The sequence below is a fragment of the Scomber scombrus genome, chromosome 2, assembly GCF_963691925.1.
Source record: "Scomber scombrus chromosome 2, fScoSco1.1, whole genome shotgun sequence".
Lineage (NCBI taxonomy): Eukaryota > Metazoa > Chordata > Actinopteri > Scombriformes > Scombridae > Scomber > Scomber scombrus.
The window spans coordinates 16,652,119-16,671,819 of record NC_084971.1 but is presented as its reverse complement, the minus strand read 5'-3'; the positions used below and the strand labels follow the sequence as shown (position 1 = coordinate 16,671,819).

The following is a 19,701-nucleotide window of genomic DNA, read 5'->3' as shown; positions in this document are numbered from 1 at the left end:
TAAACATCTTTTAAGTGTTGTTTCAGATGTTGCTACTTTGGCTACGAATTAGGTGTGATGTAACAAATCACGCTCATATAAATCAGCTCAGATTAAAGGTGAGCACAGAGAAACTTTCTCCCTTTAGCAGGTGAAAATAGCTTCTAGTGTCAAACACATTTTGAAGAGGAGGGGGACTTTACATTTGAAACTACAGATGACTGAAAAGTTTCATTATGATTTAAAAAAAAAGATGTGACTTTCAGTTTTTTAAGTCTTCATAAGTTCAAGTGTCAAGCTCAAGTCCAACATCACACATCATCAATCAATCAATCAATCTTTATTTATATAGCGCCAAATCACAACAAAGTCATCTCAAGGCACTTTACACATAGAGCAGGTTCTAAACCGTGCTCTTCAGGTTTTAATTTTAAAGAGACCCAACATTCCCATCATCTGTACAAAGGAATGCTTCAGATGTGGCTCGGGATTGTGCTGCAGGCTAAAGTAATCAAAGACAATACCAATAAAATCGACAAAGATATAAAACAAAAGATAAGATAAGGATGTTTGGTAGATAAAGGAACCCGTGTATAATCAAATTAAATTAAAAGTGCTAACGCTAAGTGAGATAGCAGAGAATGTGAGTGTGCAGCTTCCTAAATGTGACAGAATTTCACTTGTTCTTTTCTATCAGTGTTGTATTTTACAGTCTGTGTGACTTTATCTTGTTTTGTACCTTTTAAAGGAGATCAGGCTTTCCTGTCAGCGCTCCTGTGAAGATCACGGTAGCCACAGTTCTCAGTTCAGTTTACTCTTTTAAAAAAACAACAGCAACACTTTCTATGACACCCATGTCTATAATGCATTATAAACATACTTATAATCTGTTTATAGCACTGTGTAATCATGCTTTATAACACAATCATAACACATCATAATGCATTTTTAAGGACTTATAAGGTCAAGTGTCATAATACTTTATAATTGCTGGTCACTCACTTTTAGCTTTATTGCGGTGTGAAATTATAAACTTTGTCTGATACATTTACGAAACTGGTTTAAATTTAAAATACAACTATAATCATGCATTCCATGCCTCTGGTTTCCCTCCACTAACCCCCAAATTAAGGCAAAAAGGCCAAAAAAAAAAAAGTTGTCATCTAAATTTTTAAATGTGAAAATGGCCATAAGTGTACATGATTAATTGGCAGTCGAGGGTAAGAACAGGTTCTGGGTAAAAGCCAACACAAAACAGGCTGACTAATGAGGCCCAATGTTCAGTAGATACGAGAATAAATGCGACCAATGCAGATTTGATGCCCTTTGAATTGAGTGGGCCTTGTTATGAAAGTCCACTGAATCTCTCAACAAGCAAAACATACAAACTTTTTCCCTGTAACACTTAAACTTGGCTGCTGCAGTTTATCTCACTTTGTGTGAATCACAGCCAGTTTTGCTCACAGTGCCACTTTCACTCAAAGCATCTGCAGAACACATGAATTTATCAGAAAGCTTTAAATTATTAACCCGTCTCCCACAAAAGACATGAAGCACATGGCTGATAGTCAGGACTTTTACTGCATTTGCTGCCCAGAGGTTGTTGTAAACACTGCAGTGTGAAAACAGTACAACAATTAAAAATGTACTCAATCGAGTTATCACAGTCTTAGTCTATTAGCAAACTTCAGACCTTTCTGTGTACCTGCCCTCAGCGTCTCATGATCTGTCACACAAACCTTTCTTAGCAGGAATTACCAGTACCAGTCAAAAGTTTGGACATGCCTTCACATTCACTTCAGTGAGCAAGTATACCCAATTAAATTATAAAGCAATGACATTGATAAACATCAGTACAATATGAATTAAGTGTGAGCGTGTTAAATTATTGTGTGTGTGTTCAGTTTATAAGTTAGATGTGTTTTTGTGCTCTCTGTTGTCTGACTGTGATAACACTTTGGTCTGCAGAAATTCAGACACAAACGGAGCGACGGCTTCAGGATTATTCAGATGGACGTGATGACCGCCTGCTACTGTCACCACTGTATGCTGAAACCAAGAGAGAAACAAGAAGAGAGACATGTCAACTGAGACAGAATAAGTAACTAAGATGGGCAAATAATCCCGACAAACCACTTCAAACATTTCTGCTGTATTCAGATTCTGTCCCAGTTGCAAACTCACATTTCTGTCCCGAAAGCACTGGAGGAGCGTTGAGCTAAATTTCTTTTGGGCTGGTTCAGAAAATATTCTATCAAAGCCTCCTTCTGACCTGGAAAGAAGAGATTTTGAACATATTGAGAGAAGAACATAATATTGCACTGTATACTTTATCATATCAGTTATTACACTGCAGCTATGATAAATGTTTGGTATAGAGAGACATTTGTGACTTACATACAAGAGAAAACAACAATGTTGCACAACCCATAACTATGAGACTTTGTTAGCTTCTGTATGTTGGCTGTTATAAATGTCTCTGCTGTCACATTGTAATACTGCAGTTTGGTAAATTGTAACATAACTACATCTGCTACACTTAATGGATTCATCCATTAGTTTTCAAACTATCTAAGTAATTGCAAACTATTCTAATTATTGATTAACTGTTAACCGTTTAAAATTATTTTTTTATGAAAAAACAAAAACAAAACACATTTTCAGATTCCAGCTCCTCAAATGTGAATATTTTCTTAAGTCTGGTCTTCTGTGACAGTAATCTAAATATGTTTGGGTGTGGATGAAAAACACATTTGAAGATGTCATCTTGGGCTTTGGCAGATTTTTTCTTCTTTCCATTTTCTGACATTTTCTGGACCAAACAACTGACAACAATTGACAGATTAATCATAATAAAAATTAAAGCCGCAAACGGCGATGGCGGGCCCTCGCTCACCCATGCCACCGCGGGGCCTGAGGCATGGCGGGGCTGTGGCGTGAAGCAGAAAGTGAGAAAAAACCTGGAAGGAGGCCAAAAATGCAATGTTTCGTTCATCCAGTAGGGGGCAGTCACAGATAGTTACACATATGGTCTGGTGTGGTCTGGTGTGTTCAGGGCAGCCACTCGTCAGTCATGTGAAGTTTGGAGTGAATTGGACAAAGCATGAGGGAATTATGAGCAGTTAATGGTTCATCCACCAGGGGGCAGTAATGGGATGCGTGCAGGTGTGTTCAGGGTCAGTCCCTCATCACACATGTGAAGTTTCGTGGAAATCGGACAATGTTGATGCAAAAAATGGCACTTCCTGTTTCCACTAGGGGCCGACATGAGCGACACCCCTATCAGATGGAAGAGGTCTCCACCCTGGACCTGTGTATCAATTTTCATGATGATACGTGTTCAATAAAGCCATCAAAAAAAAAAACGTATTTTCATGGCGAGGAATTTATGGTAGCCACGCCCCGACAGGGACGCCATTACTCGTAGCTTCACAGTGTTCATAATGTAGCTTCACCAACTGGTTCTGCATGTTTTAAAAGTGGAATGAAGTTTATGGGGTCAACTATGTATTTTTCATGAATTTAAGTTCACTTCCTGTTACCACCGGGGGGCGCTATGAGTTACGTGGGAAGTTAATATATAGGGACGTTCAGCGCGGAGCCATCATCATGTCCAGCAAGTTTGAAGCTGATTGGATGAAGTATGTGGGCGTGAGAGCCACTCGTATGTACATGGCGAGCACGCCAAAGTTAGTTGAGCCCTGGCAGACACGCCCTTTGACCTACGGATGCGCAGAGCACAACTTAAGCTCAGCTAGGTCTGGAGATGTTGCGTACCTAATTTGAACTTGATCGGGCGAACGCTGTTGGAGGAGTTAATTTTAGCCGGGAAAAATCAAAACCAAAATGGCCGACTTCCTGTTGGGTTGAGGTCATGAGGTCAAGAGGCTTTTTTGCATATGTGGGTATAATACATATGTGTACCGAATTTTGTGAGCATAGGACAAAGTTAGCAAAATTCCCTATGGGCATTTTTGGACTTTGTAGGGGGCGCTATTCCGCCATTCTGCGTCGACCATGTGCGACCACCCAAAAATATCGAATTTCGGATGAGGCCGGACGTCCGTGCAAAAGTATAAGCATTTTCGCATTTGGGAAAGGGGCGAAATTGGGGCACGAAATGTCGGAATAATAATAATAATAATAATAATAATAATAATAATAATAAACATTACAATTTCAATAGGGCTTTCGCCAGGCGACTTGCAGTCGCCGCTCGGGCCCTAATAAATGTTAGTTGCAGCCCTGGAGATAACATCATTATAGTGGTGAATACCTTACAGAACAACTAGGACAGAAGCTTGTATCCTCGACTGCATCTCCAGACTCTGCTCCACACTGATGCGCATTATGTTCTTCTGTAAGCAAAACAAAGGAAACACACATACTGTACCAGCTGAGTGTTAAAGGTAACAAAGAAGTAGTGGTGAGTGTGTTGAGGTTAAAAGTGACTTACAAAATTAACTCGCAGGTCTCTGGAGAACACAAATCCTGCTGAAGAGAAACACATTCAGCATTCAGCTGCCAGCAGATGAAGGAAAGCAGAGCGAGATTATTCCTCCCTGAGAGGAGAAGTGATAAAAAAAAAGTACCTCCTTCAACTTGAACTAGACCTCGCTCTAAAAGGATGTTCACAGACTCTTTAGATAGAGTCGGGTTGGCAGCCAAAGACCTGAAAAAAACACACATCAGCCAAATGCTGACTAAGCTAACTAGAAGTCTAATAGTCCTTTTTTTAAATGACCAAGTAAAGTAAAAACCTCTCCACTGCCTTCTCATAAGTGTAAACTCTTCTCTTCTCTTCTGTTTTGGTTTCAAATTGGTGCATCTCATCAATCCCCTGCCTCATCACTTTGGATATTTCTCTCTGCAAGAAAAGAAACAGAAAAGATGAGGTGAGAACATCAATCAAAGGTGGAAAATACAGCAGAGCACTCTCTTAACTATAAGAAACGCAGTACATGAATAAAAAAGAAAGGATGAAAAATTAAGATAAATGAGGCAGAATGCAAAAATACTCATATTCACCACTTGAATGAAAATGACTGAATGAACATAATTTAAATCTCTTTTCTTGAAAGCTTTAGATTGTATATAAAAATAACCCAACTGATGGTATATTATAATGGGCACAGTGTGAACTATTACAACATAAATATACTGAATGTACTAATAATGACACTCAGGTCATGTCCTCACTCAGTATTTTTCTGGGTAGTTTGGAGATTCAGAAGCAACTTAGACAGAGCTTACAAAATTAAAAATGTGGCTGATTCTGGGATCTTTATAATCCATGTTTGATTTGACTATAAACGGCCAATAAAATAAATTATACATAAAGGATTCATTACTGCTCCATCTGTATTTCCTTCCCTGAAACAACATTTACACCTTCATTTTGGGGAATAAAATTTACAGAAAATGTTGTGGAATAGTTGAATGAACAAAATCTAAATGACCTTTTTGGGGCACAATTTTCTGAGGTAAATTTTGGACTCATGGCTTCAGTATTTATTTTCAGTATTTTTATTTTTTCATTTAAAACCATCAAAGCTTTGGAGTGACTTTTGCATATTGATTACCGAATCTGTTGGTAAGAATCCATAAGCATCGAGAAATATGAGAGCATCCACCATCTCTGGATAGAGTGCACTGAACTGTGGGGGAAAAACAATATGAACGATGTGATAATACAACACAAGAAAATACAGCACTATAATCTCTGTATATTGTGTGAAAACACATTTGAAGCACTTACCATTCCCGCAATATCAGCACCTGTAATTAAGAAAGAAAGCAGCACTGTGTCATTTGCACTTTAATCATGTTGTAGATAGAAAAACATAGAAACAATAAAGTATTGAAAACATGTAATTATGTTAACACAAACAGATTAAGATAAATGCTGCTCGGATGCTCCGCTCACCCATACTGTGGCCAATGATGGTGAATTTCTTCAATTGGAGAGCTGTTGGGAGTTAATTTCAGAGATCATCGACAGGCAGGTTGAGTATTTCATTCTCAAACACTGATGTCTACTGAGGTTCAACTACATTAAAGGCAAATAATCCTGAGGAGGCCTAAATTTATGCTTAAACCGCCACTTACTGTATGTTTGGCTAAAAATGATTCTGTAACTTATTGAACTCACACACCATCAGCGACTCTGCGTACGTCCGCCACGTATGCAGGAAAGGAGTAGAAGACTCCAGGGGGGCGATGTGAGGACAGACCGTGACCTGCCAGGTCCACCGCCAAGTATCTGCACTCTGAGAGGAAGACAGACAAATGAAATGTGTAGAGATAATCAGTTCTCAGCGGAGTTCTCAGTTAATCAGAGGAACTGACACCTAATCCCAAATACAGATACTACAGTCTACACAAAGGCTACAATACAATTTTTGTTTTATTTAATAGGTCCATTCTTAATAATTTGTAATTTGGTACTAATTATAAAATAGAAACAAGGTTCTGAGAAGTTGAGTTTATAAAAGCTTTTTTTTAGGGTTGCAACAAATGATTATTTCCATTATGGACTAATCTGTTGATTATTTTCTCAATTAACAAAATAATCTGTTGTTCAATAGAATGTTAAAAAAAAAAAGAAGAAAAAAAAAAGGGGGAAAGGATGTCCATCCTAGTATTCTGGAGGTGATGTTATCAGACATATTGTTTTTGTCCAAAAGCCGGTCCCAAATCCCAAAACATCTGTTATCTGAGCTTTACAGTCGCTCAATAACAAGGAAATCCACCATCATTACACAGGAATGCACTAATCACATCCAACACTTCCTCCAGCTGCTGACATCAGTCTGCCTGCACAGATAAACACCTTTTATTCAATCCTGAATTGTCTTTTAACAGTATTGATATTATTATGACCTGATTATCATTTCATTTTTTTACTGTTTCTATTTCTTTGTTGTTTATATATGCATCTATCTTTGTCTTTGATTGAGCTGTATCAAAGAGGTTTCTTGAATATTGAATATTAAATTTACTATAAGCAATGAAGCAAATTCTCACACTTTGCTTGAAAAATGACTCAAGCAATTATTAAAGTAACTTCTAATTAATTGACTTTTGATCGATTAATCAACTAATGAAGATAAACTGCTTTATTTAAGCCCAAATGAATGCTAATTCATCATTCATTTGTTAATTGGACACTTTAATCTCTGTTGCTGTTGAAATGTATTCTTGTGTGTTTATATGATCTCATTTTTGGCATCTTGAGCTGATCAGCCCTGCACTGACTTAAGTACTCTCTCAGTCATGCTGGCACTTAATTGGAAATAATGAATTAATTGGAAGAATACCAGCAGTGCTTTGCCTCTGTTTCCCCTTTGATCAGTACAAAAAAGTGTTTTGCAAGAAACTTCTGACAAAATAATTAGATAATCATTTGCTAATCATAGACCTGCGATGATTAGTTGATCGAAAGAAAATTAACTGCCAACTATTTTCATTATCAATTAATCACTTACTAGCAATATTTCAAGCAAAATGCCTATTATTTGATGGTTCTGGTTCTAAAATGTGAAAATTTGCTGTTTTATTGGTCTTGCATTGTAGGAAATTGAACATGTTATTGGACAAAATAAGAAATCTAAAGACCATAGTTTATGCTTCAGCTTAGAGTGATTTTTCACTGTTGTATGATGATTTATAGACCAATCGATTGGCTGAATAATCAATAATAGAAATGCTCATTAGTTGCAGCCACAGAAAATGATGGACCTGTCAAATAAGTATACTGTCATTAGTTGACTTTAGCTTGAAATGAAATTACTTTTGGGTGGAAAGAAGAATTTTGCAAGAAAAGAAGCTCATGACACAATTTTACGGTAAAGTGTGAGTGTGAGTAGATAAAGTTGTAGGACTGAGGGCAGTTTTAAGCACTCCAACAACATGACTTACCTTTGGGCAGAAGGGGAATGAGAGTGTTGAATGTACCACAGTTATCAGCCCAGCCATGAAGGCACAGCACAGGATGACCGTGATCAGAACCCCAGACTTTACCTCTGATCTCCCCCCAGGAGACCTGCACAGACAGCTCTGAAACTGACACACAACACAGATGTCAGTCTGCAACTCAGACACTCAGATTTCAAAGATTTAACAGCTGAAACAAATAGTGTTACTGCAGTGCATGCAGCCAGCTGCTGTTTCAATGTCTGATCAAATCTCACAGGAGGTAACAAGGTTGCCAGATTTCAGTGTGCTGATCTTCAGTTTATGTCTCAGAAAATAATCAGCCTGCACAGAAAGTCTGCTGCTCACACTGTTTTGACAGACAGCTAAAATGAACAGTTGGACGCCTTTGAAAAAGCCATTTACTCATTGCACAGAAGCTACTGCGTGTTGTTAGCATGTAAAAGACACCAATTCTGAGCAGTACTAAATCACTAAACTGAGTGAATTTAACTCCACACAGCCTAATCAAATGTGTTACCTGCTTGAGCCATTGCAGCAGATGTTGCACAGTGGCCGCTTTAACACTTGCATTCCTCCACAAACATGTCATTAATACGTAACTGGTTCGTGAAACTTTAACAGAAACTTCCGTAGTGTCCTGAAGCTGCAAGTAAAGATTTTCATTGGATAAATCACTAATAAAGGGGCGGGACTGATGATGCCTTTAAACTTTTCCCTCGGTACAGTCTGTCGGGCGACATCGGTTTGACAACAGCTGATTGGTTTTGCTAAATCTTGATACAGATCAATACACTCTATACAAATCTATATATTTAAAAGGCACAGTCGGTCTTATAACCTCCTGCCCTGTGGATGTGCAGATAACTGGAACACAACTGACATTAACCAGAAGTTACTGTTGGACTGAAGTTTGCTTTAGATAAAATGTTCATTCACCAGCCAACGAGAAACAATGGATGGAGCCCTTCCAATCATTACATTCAATATAATAATACAGTCAGTTAGTAGTTAAAAAAATAAAAAGCCAACCTTAAGCAATGCTCCTGAAAACAGGACCGGTAAAACTGACTATAAAGTGAAATGAAAGGCAAATAGAATAGTCTGCATTTAAAATGAGACCTTCACAGCTGTAGAGACAAAAAAGCCTCTAAACCAGTCACTGTTTTTGTGTTTATCTTTGCAGATAACATCACTTGTTTGCCTTTGCTGTGCATCCAAACTAAAAAGCTGCAAGAGTTTTTACAGTAAATGGATTTAAAAGCAACTTCTGCGCAGGCTGCAGATGTTTAAGGAAAACTATATAGGTGTGATAGTGGCCACAAGATTGTAACATCAATAACTCCCATTAGGATTTATTGGCTTCCTTTCTTGTAAAAACTCATCGGAGCTTTGATTGCTGCTATATGTTTGTTAAACTGACAATGTGTGTTCAACATTTTTCCTGCAGGTGCAGCAATGGTTCAAGACTAAGGGCAGAATTCCCCAGGATCATGTTTCATCTTCTTATAAAGACTGATGAAAGAATCTCTCAGAGGACAGGAGGCGTTTGGGACACAGGTTAACTCAGAAGTGGGGAGAGACTTTGTTCTTCTGTAGTACGACCTTCAAAGATTCAGCTTGGTAAAAATCATTCCTTTGGTAACTTGTTTTGTGACTAAAGACAGATGAGGCAGACAGCTCCCGAACCCTCATACATCCCCTGAAGACACCTGGGTGGATAACTGAGTGAAAACCAAGGACATTGTGAGCATTACAGAAGTTACACTATCATTAACTGTATGAACCTTCATTGGTTATCATCATATTTTCTCTGCAACAGTAATTGTTTAATACTCAGATAAACAGAGAGAAACAAGACATTTAATTTCCATGTTTTAATTAAAAGGACAGTGTGTCTATGTGATGTGTATGAGACCAAACCACTGGCTTTAATCTCTCACTGAACAACATTTAAGTATTTGAAAGCAAAACATTGTGTAAAACAGAGAGAGAAGAAGAGGAGACAAAAACAGCAAGGAGGTAACTGAAGTGACATTTTCACTCACCTTCTCGCAATGGTTTTTCTTTGTTTTTTGCTTTTCTGGTTTCCTTTGTAGTGGGAGGAGGAGCAGGATGCAACACTGAGATGTGTTTTTTACTACCACACTCCAGACACTTAATTGCCTCTCTGTGGCTCCTTGCTACATGCCGAGTTGACCCACAACACTTAAAACAAATGTGCCTCTCCTTCAGGGATAACGTCTGCTCTTCAGCAGCTCTGAAGCTGCTACATTTTTTGAGCGGATGGAGCTTTTTATGTACGGGGCACTGCTTATTAAGACTTTACATTTACTCTGGATAGTTGAGGTTTTGTTGTACATTTCCAGAAGCTTGGTTGACACTTCTGCCACTATTTCTCAGTTTTTGAGGTCTGGTTGCTGAGGGATTTAAAGGCAAAACTGGGGTTACTTCTTACTTTTGTCTGTTGTCTTTTAAAACTGGATGAAAAACTGAGAGAGGGAAATGAGACTCTATATTCCTCCTTATATATGGATACCAAGGCATTTCTCCTGCAAGCTGTAAGGTAACTTAACCACAGTGAGATTTACTCTATGAGCTGTCTTCAATTTAACCAAGCCTGTCAGATATTCATCTACTTGGTATGATCTTAATTGGTAAATTTAGGAAAACCTTTGACCTTTTTGCATGTTTAACTTCTTCTGGGGAGCCAAAACATTCCTCTAGTTGTTAACAGACATCAAATGGAGAGCTGCTGATGGGTTGAACACATATACAGAGCTCTGAAATCTCTAAACCAAATCATTTTTTAATTAAACCTAATTCTTCTCTGACTGAAAGGTGGAGGTCTTTGGTAGCAATTTGAAATAATGCCAATGTCAAATTTGAGGAGATCCAGATGAAGGCTCCTTTAAAGGTTAAAATGATTGTCCTGTTGGTCCTGAGAATATTTTCATCTTTTATTTCTTCACTTTGTTATTGTTGTTTGACTTTAGTTTTCCTGTAATAGCACCTGTTTTCCCATGTGTAACAGCTGAATTGTGCCCGCTGCACTCTCAAGGCAGAACTTTTCTTGGATATTTATGTAGTTAAGACTCTTTTGGTCAAATTACTTTTATGAGAAGCACTTTGTCATCATCTTATTTAGGGTGACTTAACACCCCCTGGAAATCTTACTTTTTGCTTACATCCAATGATTTAATGTCTTTCCTTGCTGCAGTGATGTGTACAGGTATAGTGCTCCAGGACTCATCACAGTTGAGTGTGGTGGCAACAGAGACATTTCTGACCACATCTCAGAGTAGTGACAGGCGTCTGTCATGATATCAGATTTTCACAACACAAATTCATCTTTAACTTTGTTTATTGTGTGTTTTGTCTCTTTTCTGGCAAATGACTTACACTCCAAATACGAGTGTAGGTAGGTGGAGAGAGAATCTGTATCGATAACGGTGCAAAAGCATACAAAAAGAACAATTACACAAAAGGCAAAGAGAGGAACTAATAAAAGATACACAAGGTGTGTGTGTGTGGAGCATTGAGGGAGGGAGACAAAATTAGAACAGAAAGAAACTAAACATTAAAGAGGCACTGGATTATTTACAATTTATTATCATATGTGCATTATTAACATGATATCAATATTTTATTTAAAAAATATATCTCTTGTCAATACCAGTATACCGTGACGGCCTTATGTCAGAGGTGAAACAGACCAGAGAGGGCAGAGAAAAAGCACTTTCCAGCCTGGTGCAGAGTTACTTTTTAAAGCCAAAAAGCTGACGGGAAGAGGTGATTACTTCTGTATTTGATTCATATCAAATTGTCATGTAGGAGAGGGTAATATGATGATACATACCCTCGACAATATAAAAGCCATCAGACATTTTGCCAGTTTATATCAAGGTAGCTATTCTTTTCATTCCTTATTATGCCATTGTGAGCAATGTTGCAACACTAACAACAGTGAATTTTCATGGGATTTTTCCATAAACGTGATGAAATGCTTAGATTCTTCTGGTATTTACTTTGCTGGATTAGTTAAAAATAGACATTCCATAAAGAATCTCTCTAATTGATTCCTGGTATGTTCTTACATACTTGGAAAAAACTACTCGGTAGTAGGTTCACTTCATAATGTCTAGTTAAAGCTTCACAATATGTAAGTTCTGGAAATCAAGCTAGCATGAGCATGAAACTCGAAAAGCAAGCCACTCTGCTCCTCCCTCCCTCTCCCTGCTCTGTTGCACTTGATGTGATCATGTGCACCCCAAGTGGCAACAACCACAGTGTAAGGCTAAAGGCGATGCGAAAGTGACAATCCCACCTACAGCCCCTAGATGCTGGCTCCAACTCACTCCCATTAAAAGTGTCAAATTCTCTCGAGAATTACTGAGTCCGTTTTTAATGAGTCATAATGGTCTCCATCACTGTACTTGAGCCCTCTTATAATTGTGCTGGTGGTCATTTTAGAAATGATTGCTCGGTTAATAAGATTTGTAGACGTATAGTAGCGATTGACAGTTTGCTGACCTGCTGCTCTCCCATGCTCTGGGACTCGTGTGTCAAACTAATTATTTTTAATTTTTCCAACAATTTGTTTTCTGGTGTGTATGGCTGCATATGTGGCTATGGAGTTTAGTCTTGTTATTGTACAATTAAACTCACAATGCCATAACTGGCTACACATGTTTTCTTGAGTTATTTTTTACTTTCATACTTTAGTGGAATGAAGTGTTACAGGAGTGTCTCACTGTTTATGTACAGTCCAGTACAGTAGTGTTGACCTCTGTCACTACAGAGAAGATCTGACCAATGCAGATTTGATAATGCTTCACTGAATTGAATGATCCTGGTCGTAAATTATACTTATTCATAAAAAAAAGCAAAAGATACAAATTGGGCTGAAAAATACATTAAGGCTGTCTCGTCATCTCTCCCAACATGTTGCCTTCTAATATTTTGCACAAAATCTTACGTTAAAGTCGAGCAGCCTGGTGTGAAACAGAGCTCATGATGCTACTGTAGCTCAAAGTAACAACAGTACAAAGAGATTATATATATATACACGTATATATGTATACACATTGAAATGTATCTATTATAATACTTTAAATAATTAAAGAGCCCACCAATAAGTAGCATATGGCAACTAGTTGATGTTAAAACAGCTGGTTGACTGAGGATAAAGCACCAAATTGAGTAAATGACAACTGTCAGAAACAAAAAAGTAAAACTTGAGGTCAGCTGTGTCATATGAATGTATCTTGATATAAAATATTTTCTTATAACTTAGAGATCTGTTCTTCTGTCTGTCTGGCTGACTGTGACAACACTCTGGTCTGCAGGAAGTCAGACACAAGCGGAGCAACGACCTCAGGATTATTCAGATGGATGTGATGGTCGCCTGGTACCGTCACCACTGTGTGCTAAAAGAGAGAAAACAAGAAACGGACAGAGATGAAGGTGAGAGATTAAATTAAAATGAATTATTGAGCATCTCTTTTTATTTTTCAGTCACTTCATCAACGCCAAACTGAGAAAGAGATCATAAACAATGTTTGTATGATCCTTCGTTTCCTCTCATCAGCACCTCTTTTTGACCAAAGTTACAGTATGTAGGTCAGCGTTGAGGTTAACAGCTATAACAATTTCTGCTGCCTCTAAGACATTAAGCTCGTACAACGCTGCTACTTTTGCATCTTTGCAGCTGCCTGTCTGTCTATCAGGGACAATTACGCACAGGCTTAGTGGCTAAAAATAACCACCAAGATGCAAGCATACCTACTTTATGCAAACAGACTTTAAAACACTCACATTTTTGTCTCTATAGACCTGGAGAAGCGCTGATGTAAATTTCTTTTGATCTGGTTCAGCAAATATTTTCTCAAAGCCTTCTTCTGCTCTGGAAAGACAAAGAACAAGATTGTATGTATAATCAGTATGTACTACTACACAGTGTTTACTATGGGAGTTGGAGGAAAATCTTACAGAACAACCAGAACAGAAGCTTGTATCCTCGACTGCATCTCCAGACTCTGCTCCAAACTGATGCGCACTATGTTTTTCTGAAAGCATGAAATAAAATATACTTCACATGCATTTTATGGGCTGAAGAGACCTTTGGGATAAATAATAATGCAAAGTAATGAGCAGCGGGAACCTACCAGATTAATACGAAAGTCTCGGGAGAACACAACTCCTACAAGATCATGTTCAAATCCCAGCGTAAGAGGAAGAAAAGTGAGATTATTCAGTGAGTCAACCCCTGAGCGCCCATAAACAAACATGAAAGCACATATGAAGCTGAAAAGACGTACCTCCTTCAACTTGAACTAGACCTCGCTCTAAAAGGATCTTCACAGAGTCTTCAGACAGAGTTGGGTTTGCAGCCAACAGCCTGAATGAAACAAAAGGCTTTTTTTAGACAAACTCACTAGATGAGTTGATGCTTAGTAGTCTTTTCAAAACAGTAAATAGGAATGTGTGATACCTCTCAACTGCCTTCTCAAAAGTGTAAACTCGCTCCTTCTTGTCTTTAGACTTCTTTTCAAACTGAAGCATTTCATCTATCCCCTGTCTTATCACCTGGGGCATTTCTTTCTGCAAGAAAATGAGACATAAATGATGAGTAAAGCAATTCAAAACTACAGACATGAGAACAGTGTACAGCACAACTTCTTTTTATAGAGAGACACAATGCAATAATATAATGTGAATGCTTAGACTACCTCTTTAAAAAGAACAATGCCTAGGTTTTATAGACCTCTAGTGGCCTTCCCCTTCGCCTCCCCCTACCCTTCCAAGTGTGTGGGAGAACCCACAGTGGCTGCAAAACCCGTAAAAAAAAATGAAAGTCCCTCTCTACTGCCAGTGTTTGGTCTGCTCTGGGCTACTGTAGACACAACGATTCATAGTTTCAGGTGAATATACACTAATTTAAACATATTTATGAACATTATCTTCCATTTCTGCCAAGTCTGTGTTGCTAGATGCCACTAAATTCTACACAGTGGTCCTTTAAATATCAAAATAATACTGATAAGTTATTGATAACTGCAGTTTGGGATGTTAAACCAGTTGAAAGTACCGGATCTGTGGGTAAGAATCCATATGAGTCGAGCAATACGACAGCATCCACCATCTCCGGGTAGAGTGCACTGAACTGTGATCCCATGAAAACACAAGAAAATATAAAATCATATTCTATGTACAATTTAATCATCAGGGAGATGCTTTTATCAAAAGCGTCTTACGAGCAAGCAAACCAATCAAGTGTTAGAGGACAGTAAAAACTGTCACATGGCTGACAAGTGCAACGAGAAAGAGCGCTAGACTGAAGGGTTTGTTAGTTTGCTTGTTTAAAAAAAAAAAATTTAAGTAAGAAACAATTGTAAGTAGACAATGCATAACAATACTATAAACAATGAGACAGTTCACGTGTTGACAGAAGAGCTGAGTTTTCATGATAAAAGAGATGAAAAATACTACAGGCCATTAAGACTTACCATTCCAGCAACATTACCACCTGAAAAAAAGATAAAAGTAGATACATAAATACAATATACCGCCCACATTTTAATTGCTCTAGCTCAGCTGTAAAGCTGCACTCACCCATACTGTGGCCGATGATGGAGAATTTGCTCCACTGGAGAGCTGTGGGAGTCAATTTCACAGATCATAAAGCAGGTTCCGCATCTCATCACACAACACATCTCAAGACTTTTCATAGTTTTAAGAGAACATTGCTGCCTTTTTTTGATTGCCTGATTTTACTGCCACCATGGCTGAGCAATATGATGGCAAATGTTTGCAAAATCACATAAAATAAACAAAAATTAAGTTTTTTAGTTGTCAAAAAGATAGCTCAGTTTACATCCTCATCTTTGTCATCTGATGAAAAAACTATGAAATGTGTCTGAAAGCTCTGGACAGAACTCACTACTCTCAAACTGTGTCTGACTGTTACACCTCAGACAAAACATTCACACGTGTAAAACTAAACTGTAACAACTAATAAAATACTAAAGGAACCACTGCTCAGTGATGGATTGACCAGTGACCAATCTCTGTCAGTCAATGTGAAATCAAACAATTTTCAGGAGTGTAAAGAAAAAGACAGATTAGATGAGATAGATTTAATTAATTTATATATTTAATACTGATTCGATGCATGAAAAGTTAAATACTGACTTGAGAAGTAGATTGTATCTGACATCAAACACCATCTGCATGTTGATGTCAAAGTCGATAGAGCAAATCTTTCTCAAAGTTCCTTTACAAATCACCAGTTTCACCAGGTAACCAGCTATAAAATCATCTTTATTTATTGCAGCTGGTGATTATTAATGTACACTGAAAGAAATAAACGCTTTTCAGCCCTGAAAACTGCATTTTTCCAGTCTCACAGGAGAGATGTTTACTGCTAACCATCTAAATATACTTTTAAAAGTTATTGTTGTATTTTTCCAAAATGCTGACACAGTGAGCCTCATTACCTGCAGCAGCTGACTGTGAGTATGTCTCTGGAGTCCTCTGCATGACCTCTAACTTCAGACTTAACAGGAGCTACTTTTAACTCTAAAATATTTAGTGAATTTCTGTCAGGAGTCCTAAAGTTAGGACTGATACAGCCCTCATCTTTAGAAGTTTCTCCTAACTCGACCAGTCATGAGCATAGACTGTATGGTCATGAGCTACTTTTACCCTTAGGATGTTTTGTGAATATGGCCCCTAATACTGATGCTGGATTTGAACTAGAGGCTAAACATCAACTTCTCAAAGTCACACACCGTCAACAACTGTGCGTATATCCGCCACATACAGAGGAAAGGAGTAGAAGACTCCAGGTGGACGATGTGAAGACAGACCATGACCTGCCAGGTCCACTGCCACGTATCTGCACTCTGCGAGGAAGGAGAGAGAAGGAGGGATTTAGTCTCATTAGTTGTCCCATAATTTCCTAAATAACTACCTGTAATAAAGTAGAAAAGAAAAAAACTATCCCTAAAATGTAGGTGGGATTTGTTTAGCTGAATGCACATCATAGTCTAAAACTCCATTTTCAGCAAGCTCAAACTGTAATGTCAGTGTTTTGGTAAAGGGCAGTGGTATCTTCATCAACAAACGTGCATGTGTTCTGTCTTATGCAGCTGGTGAGCCTCATGAAAGCAGTAAGTTGTGTTGAATCCACCAAGTTTAATTTTCAGGACCCTGTTTTGGCAAGTGGTGCTGTCAGGGGCAATTTTATCACAAGTACTATACCCACTGCTCCTACTCCAATTAATGCTTAGAGCTCCAAAACTTTTGTGGACTAGATTTAAGGTTGCAACAATGAATTGATCAACAGAAAATTAAAAGCAAAATATTTTGATAACTGACTAAAAGTTTTGAGTAATTTTCTCCCCAGCTACAGCGTCATAAATGTGAATATTTTCTGGGTTATTTAGTCTTTTATGAGAGTAAACTTGATATCTTTGGGTTGTGGACTGTCAGTTAAGACAAAACAAGACATCTTAGGTGGCATCTTGGACTTTCGGAAATGATAATTCACAGTTTTATCCTTTTTAGAGCAAACAACTAATCCATAATCAACATTAGTTTTAGCCCTTGTTAGATTGTAACAGCTTGAAAGAAAGGGAGCTTGTGGGAGAATTTTTGTGTAAAATTTAAGTGTGAATATTGAAAGTCGTGGGATTGAGGGCAGTTTTGAATGTACCCCGACAACATGACTTACCTTTGGGCAAAAGAGGAATGAGAGTGTTGAATGTACCACAGTTATCAGCCCAACCGTGCAGGCACAACACAGGTCGACCGTGATCCGGACCCCAGACTTTACCTTTGATTTCTCCCCATGGGACCGGTAGACAGAGCTCTGAAACTGAGCAAAGACACCCTCTGTTTCGTTATAAAGGACATGAATCTGTAACGTCTCTATACTGTTCTCTAGACTAGTGCCCAACTGATATTGTCGGTTGATACTGACCTATCATATATATGTCCGTATTGGCGAATGTGTTGTTCGATATGTGTGATTTGGGTTTTTTTATGTAATATGAGCAGAATTTTATGTATACTCTAACATTTATCTTACTTGCATTTTTTTGTAGTTCCGTTTTTTTTGACTCATAACTAATTATAATTACTAAATTCCCAGTGAAGTTTACTGTTTCAGTGCACTGAAAAACTAAACAGTAAAACTAAACAGTTAAAGTGTAAAACATTATGGCCTCCATTACAAATCTTTGTCACATGTTTGATAACCACATCTTAGGGGTCATTGCTAAAAAAATTGTATTTTTGTCGATATTCTGTATATATAACATTATCAGCCAATATATCGATTTCAGAAATGTTTTGCTCCCTAATATAGGTATTGATATCGGCCCCTAAAATCCAGTATCGTTCTGGCCCTACTCTAGACGCAGTCCACTCACCTGTTGGGAATATTTGTTTATCTACTTTCTGTAATATTTCCATCGAAAGCTGCTTCTGTGTGTAGAGTAACTTGGTACAAGAATAGTTTTATGTACAATATTTATTAGGGAAAAGGTGTAGTTTTGTTTACTAATAAACGTAGTGGAGTAGAAAGTAGCCTACAATATGTCCCTCTGAAATGTGGTGGAGTGGAAGTATAAAATAACATCAAATGGAAAGTACTTCAACATTTATTTTAGTACAGTACTGGAGTAATTATACTGATTCACAAGCACGAATAAGCACAGCTAACACATAGCTAACACATAAACACGACTAATTTCTCCAAAAAAAAAGTCGCCATGGTTTTAAATAAAATAACTAAGGTTAGTGAAGTTATATTTCTCATAAAAACACAGAATCAGTGAATTTCGTCACCTGCTTGTTTCATTGTGCTGGACGTCAGGTGTCTGACGCTTTTCAAAGCCTGCATCATTTGAGAGCACCTCTGCTGAACCTCAAGTGTGATTAAAAAAGATAAAAACAAAAGAACTATGTCTAAAACTACGAGTAAAATGTTTGTTTCCAGCTGGCGGACACTCACTACTGTTCTTCCGGGTGCTGTAAAAGCTGATGATGCTATTGGGTAATCGGAGACATGAAACTAGAGTGTGGCCCAATCAGCGTTCAGAGGAGGAGGGGCTTACCTTTCACCCAATGTGATGATAACAGCTAACCAGCAGGGGGACTGATGGCTGTGTGACCACAAGAGAAAGCTTACAGTTTAACACACTTTCCTTTAGGCTATTATTACAACCCTTAAACACTGTAACATATTAGCATATGACACAAAGCAGATACATCAGCATCTATTCATTTGATATAGGTCTATGTGTGGCATGTTGTGTTCAAAATTAATTAATTTCATGTTCCTCCTGCACCTGTTTGTGTGGGACCAATTATAGCTTTGTCATTATTGTTTAGAGCCTATAACAACTTCATGTAAACCAGCATAGCTTCTTCGACATGAGTTGACCTCTTATCAACCAGAATAAGTGAAAACATCTGTGCGGGCTCTTACAGGTTACAGTAGTTTAACAGAGGAAATGCAGAAGGAATCATACCAGGGGTTGTTTGATATATTATAAATATTCTTAATAGCACAAATCCTTCTTACACAAATGGGAAACACACTGAAGAGAATATAATTATTACACTTTTGCACTTAGAACAGCAAACACATTGTTTAAATGGCACAACAGCCAACTAAAACCTAACCCTTCTGGCCTTCCTTGATGCAAAATCGTCAATGATGTCATCATATGAAATCTGTTCCCCTATTTCGTGATTGATACTAAGACTAAACCAATT

General features: G+C 37.9%; 2 protein-coding genes across 3 annotated transcripts; both read right to left on the bottom strand.

The window, feature by feature from the left end:
* Positions 1 to 1,140: 1,140 nt before the first annotated feature.
* LOC133990479 (serine hydrolase-like protein) lies at positions 1,141 to 8,555 on the bottom strand. 2 transcript variants are annotated; one of them, XM_062428811.1, is made up of 12 exons: positions 8,435 to 8,555; positions 7,900 to 8,043; positions 6,135 to 6,248; positions 5,906 to 5,947; positions 5,738 to 5,757; positions 5,562 to 5,636; positions 4,740 to 4,846; positions 4,572 to 4,651; positions 4,436 to 4,473; positions 4,261 to 4,337; positions 2,164 to 2,251; positions 1,141 to 2,028 (listed from the first exon to the last, which is right to left on the bottom strand). In XM_062428811.1, the coding sequence occupies exons 1-12, from the start codon at positions 8,445 to 8,447 to the stop codon at positions 1,885 to 1,887; spliced, it is 942 nt and encodes a 313-aa protein (XP_062284795.1). In that variant the 5' UTR covers positions 8,448 to 8,555; the 3' UTR covers positions 1,141 to 1,884. The 2 variants fall into 2 exon arrangements, with proteins under 2 accessions (XP_062284795.1, XP_062284803.1); XM_062428819.1 differs by having other exon boundaries at positions 4,436 to 4,470.
* A 2,730-nt stretch (positions 8,556 to 11,285) lies between these two features.
* LOC133990468 (serine hydrolase-like protein) lies at positions 11,286 to 18,939 on the bottom strand. Its single transcript, XM_062428801.1, has 12 exons — positions 18,769 to 18,939; positions 17,651 to 17,794; positions 16,707 to 16,820; positions 15,529 to 15,570; positions 15,423 to 15,442; positions 15,005 to 15,079; positions 14,408 to 14,517; positions 14,235 to 14,314; positions 14,082 to 14,116; positions 13,906 to 13,982; positions 13,732 to 13,819; positions 11,286 to 13,343 (listed from the first exon to the last, which is right to left on the bottom strand). Exons 1-12 carry the CDS (start codon positions 18,824 to 18,826, stop codon positions 13,200 to 13,202), a joined length of 987 nt encoding a protein of 328 aa, XP_062284785.1. The 5' UTR covers positions 18,827 to 18,939; the 3' UTR covers positions 11,286 to 13,199.
* Positions 18,940 to 19,701: the final 762 nt, after the last annotated feature.

Excerpts from the sequence above, each read along its gene's own strand:
- LOC133990468 (XM_062428801.1), bottom strand. The coding sequence starts at position 18,826 with ATGATGCAGGCTTTGAAAAGCGTCAGACACCTGACGTCCAGCACAATG. Across the intron at positions 15,080-15,422 it reads GTGGTAATGTTGCTGGAATG|TTCAGTGCACTCTACCCGGA; the intron begins GTAAGTCTTAAT and ends ATGGGATCACAG. Across the intron at positions 13,344-13,731 it reads AGGTCTATAGAGACAAAAAT|CACACAGTGGTGACGGTACC; the intron begins GTGAGTGTTTTA and ends TCTCTCTTTTAG.
- LOC133990479 (XM_062428811.1), bottom strand. Across the intron at positions 6,249-7,899 it reads CATTCCCCTTCTGCCCAAAG|AGTGCAGATACTTGGCGGTG; the intron begins GTAAGTCATGTT and ends TCTTCCTCTCAG. Across the intron at positions 4,652-4,739 it reads TATGAGAAGGCAGTGGAGAG|GTCTTTGGCTGCCAACCCGA; the intron begins GTTTTTACTTTA and ends TGTTTTTTTCAG.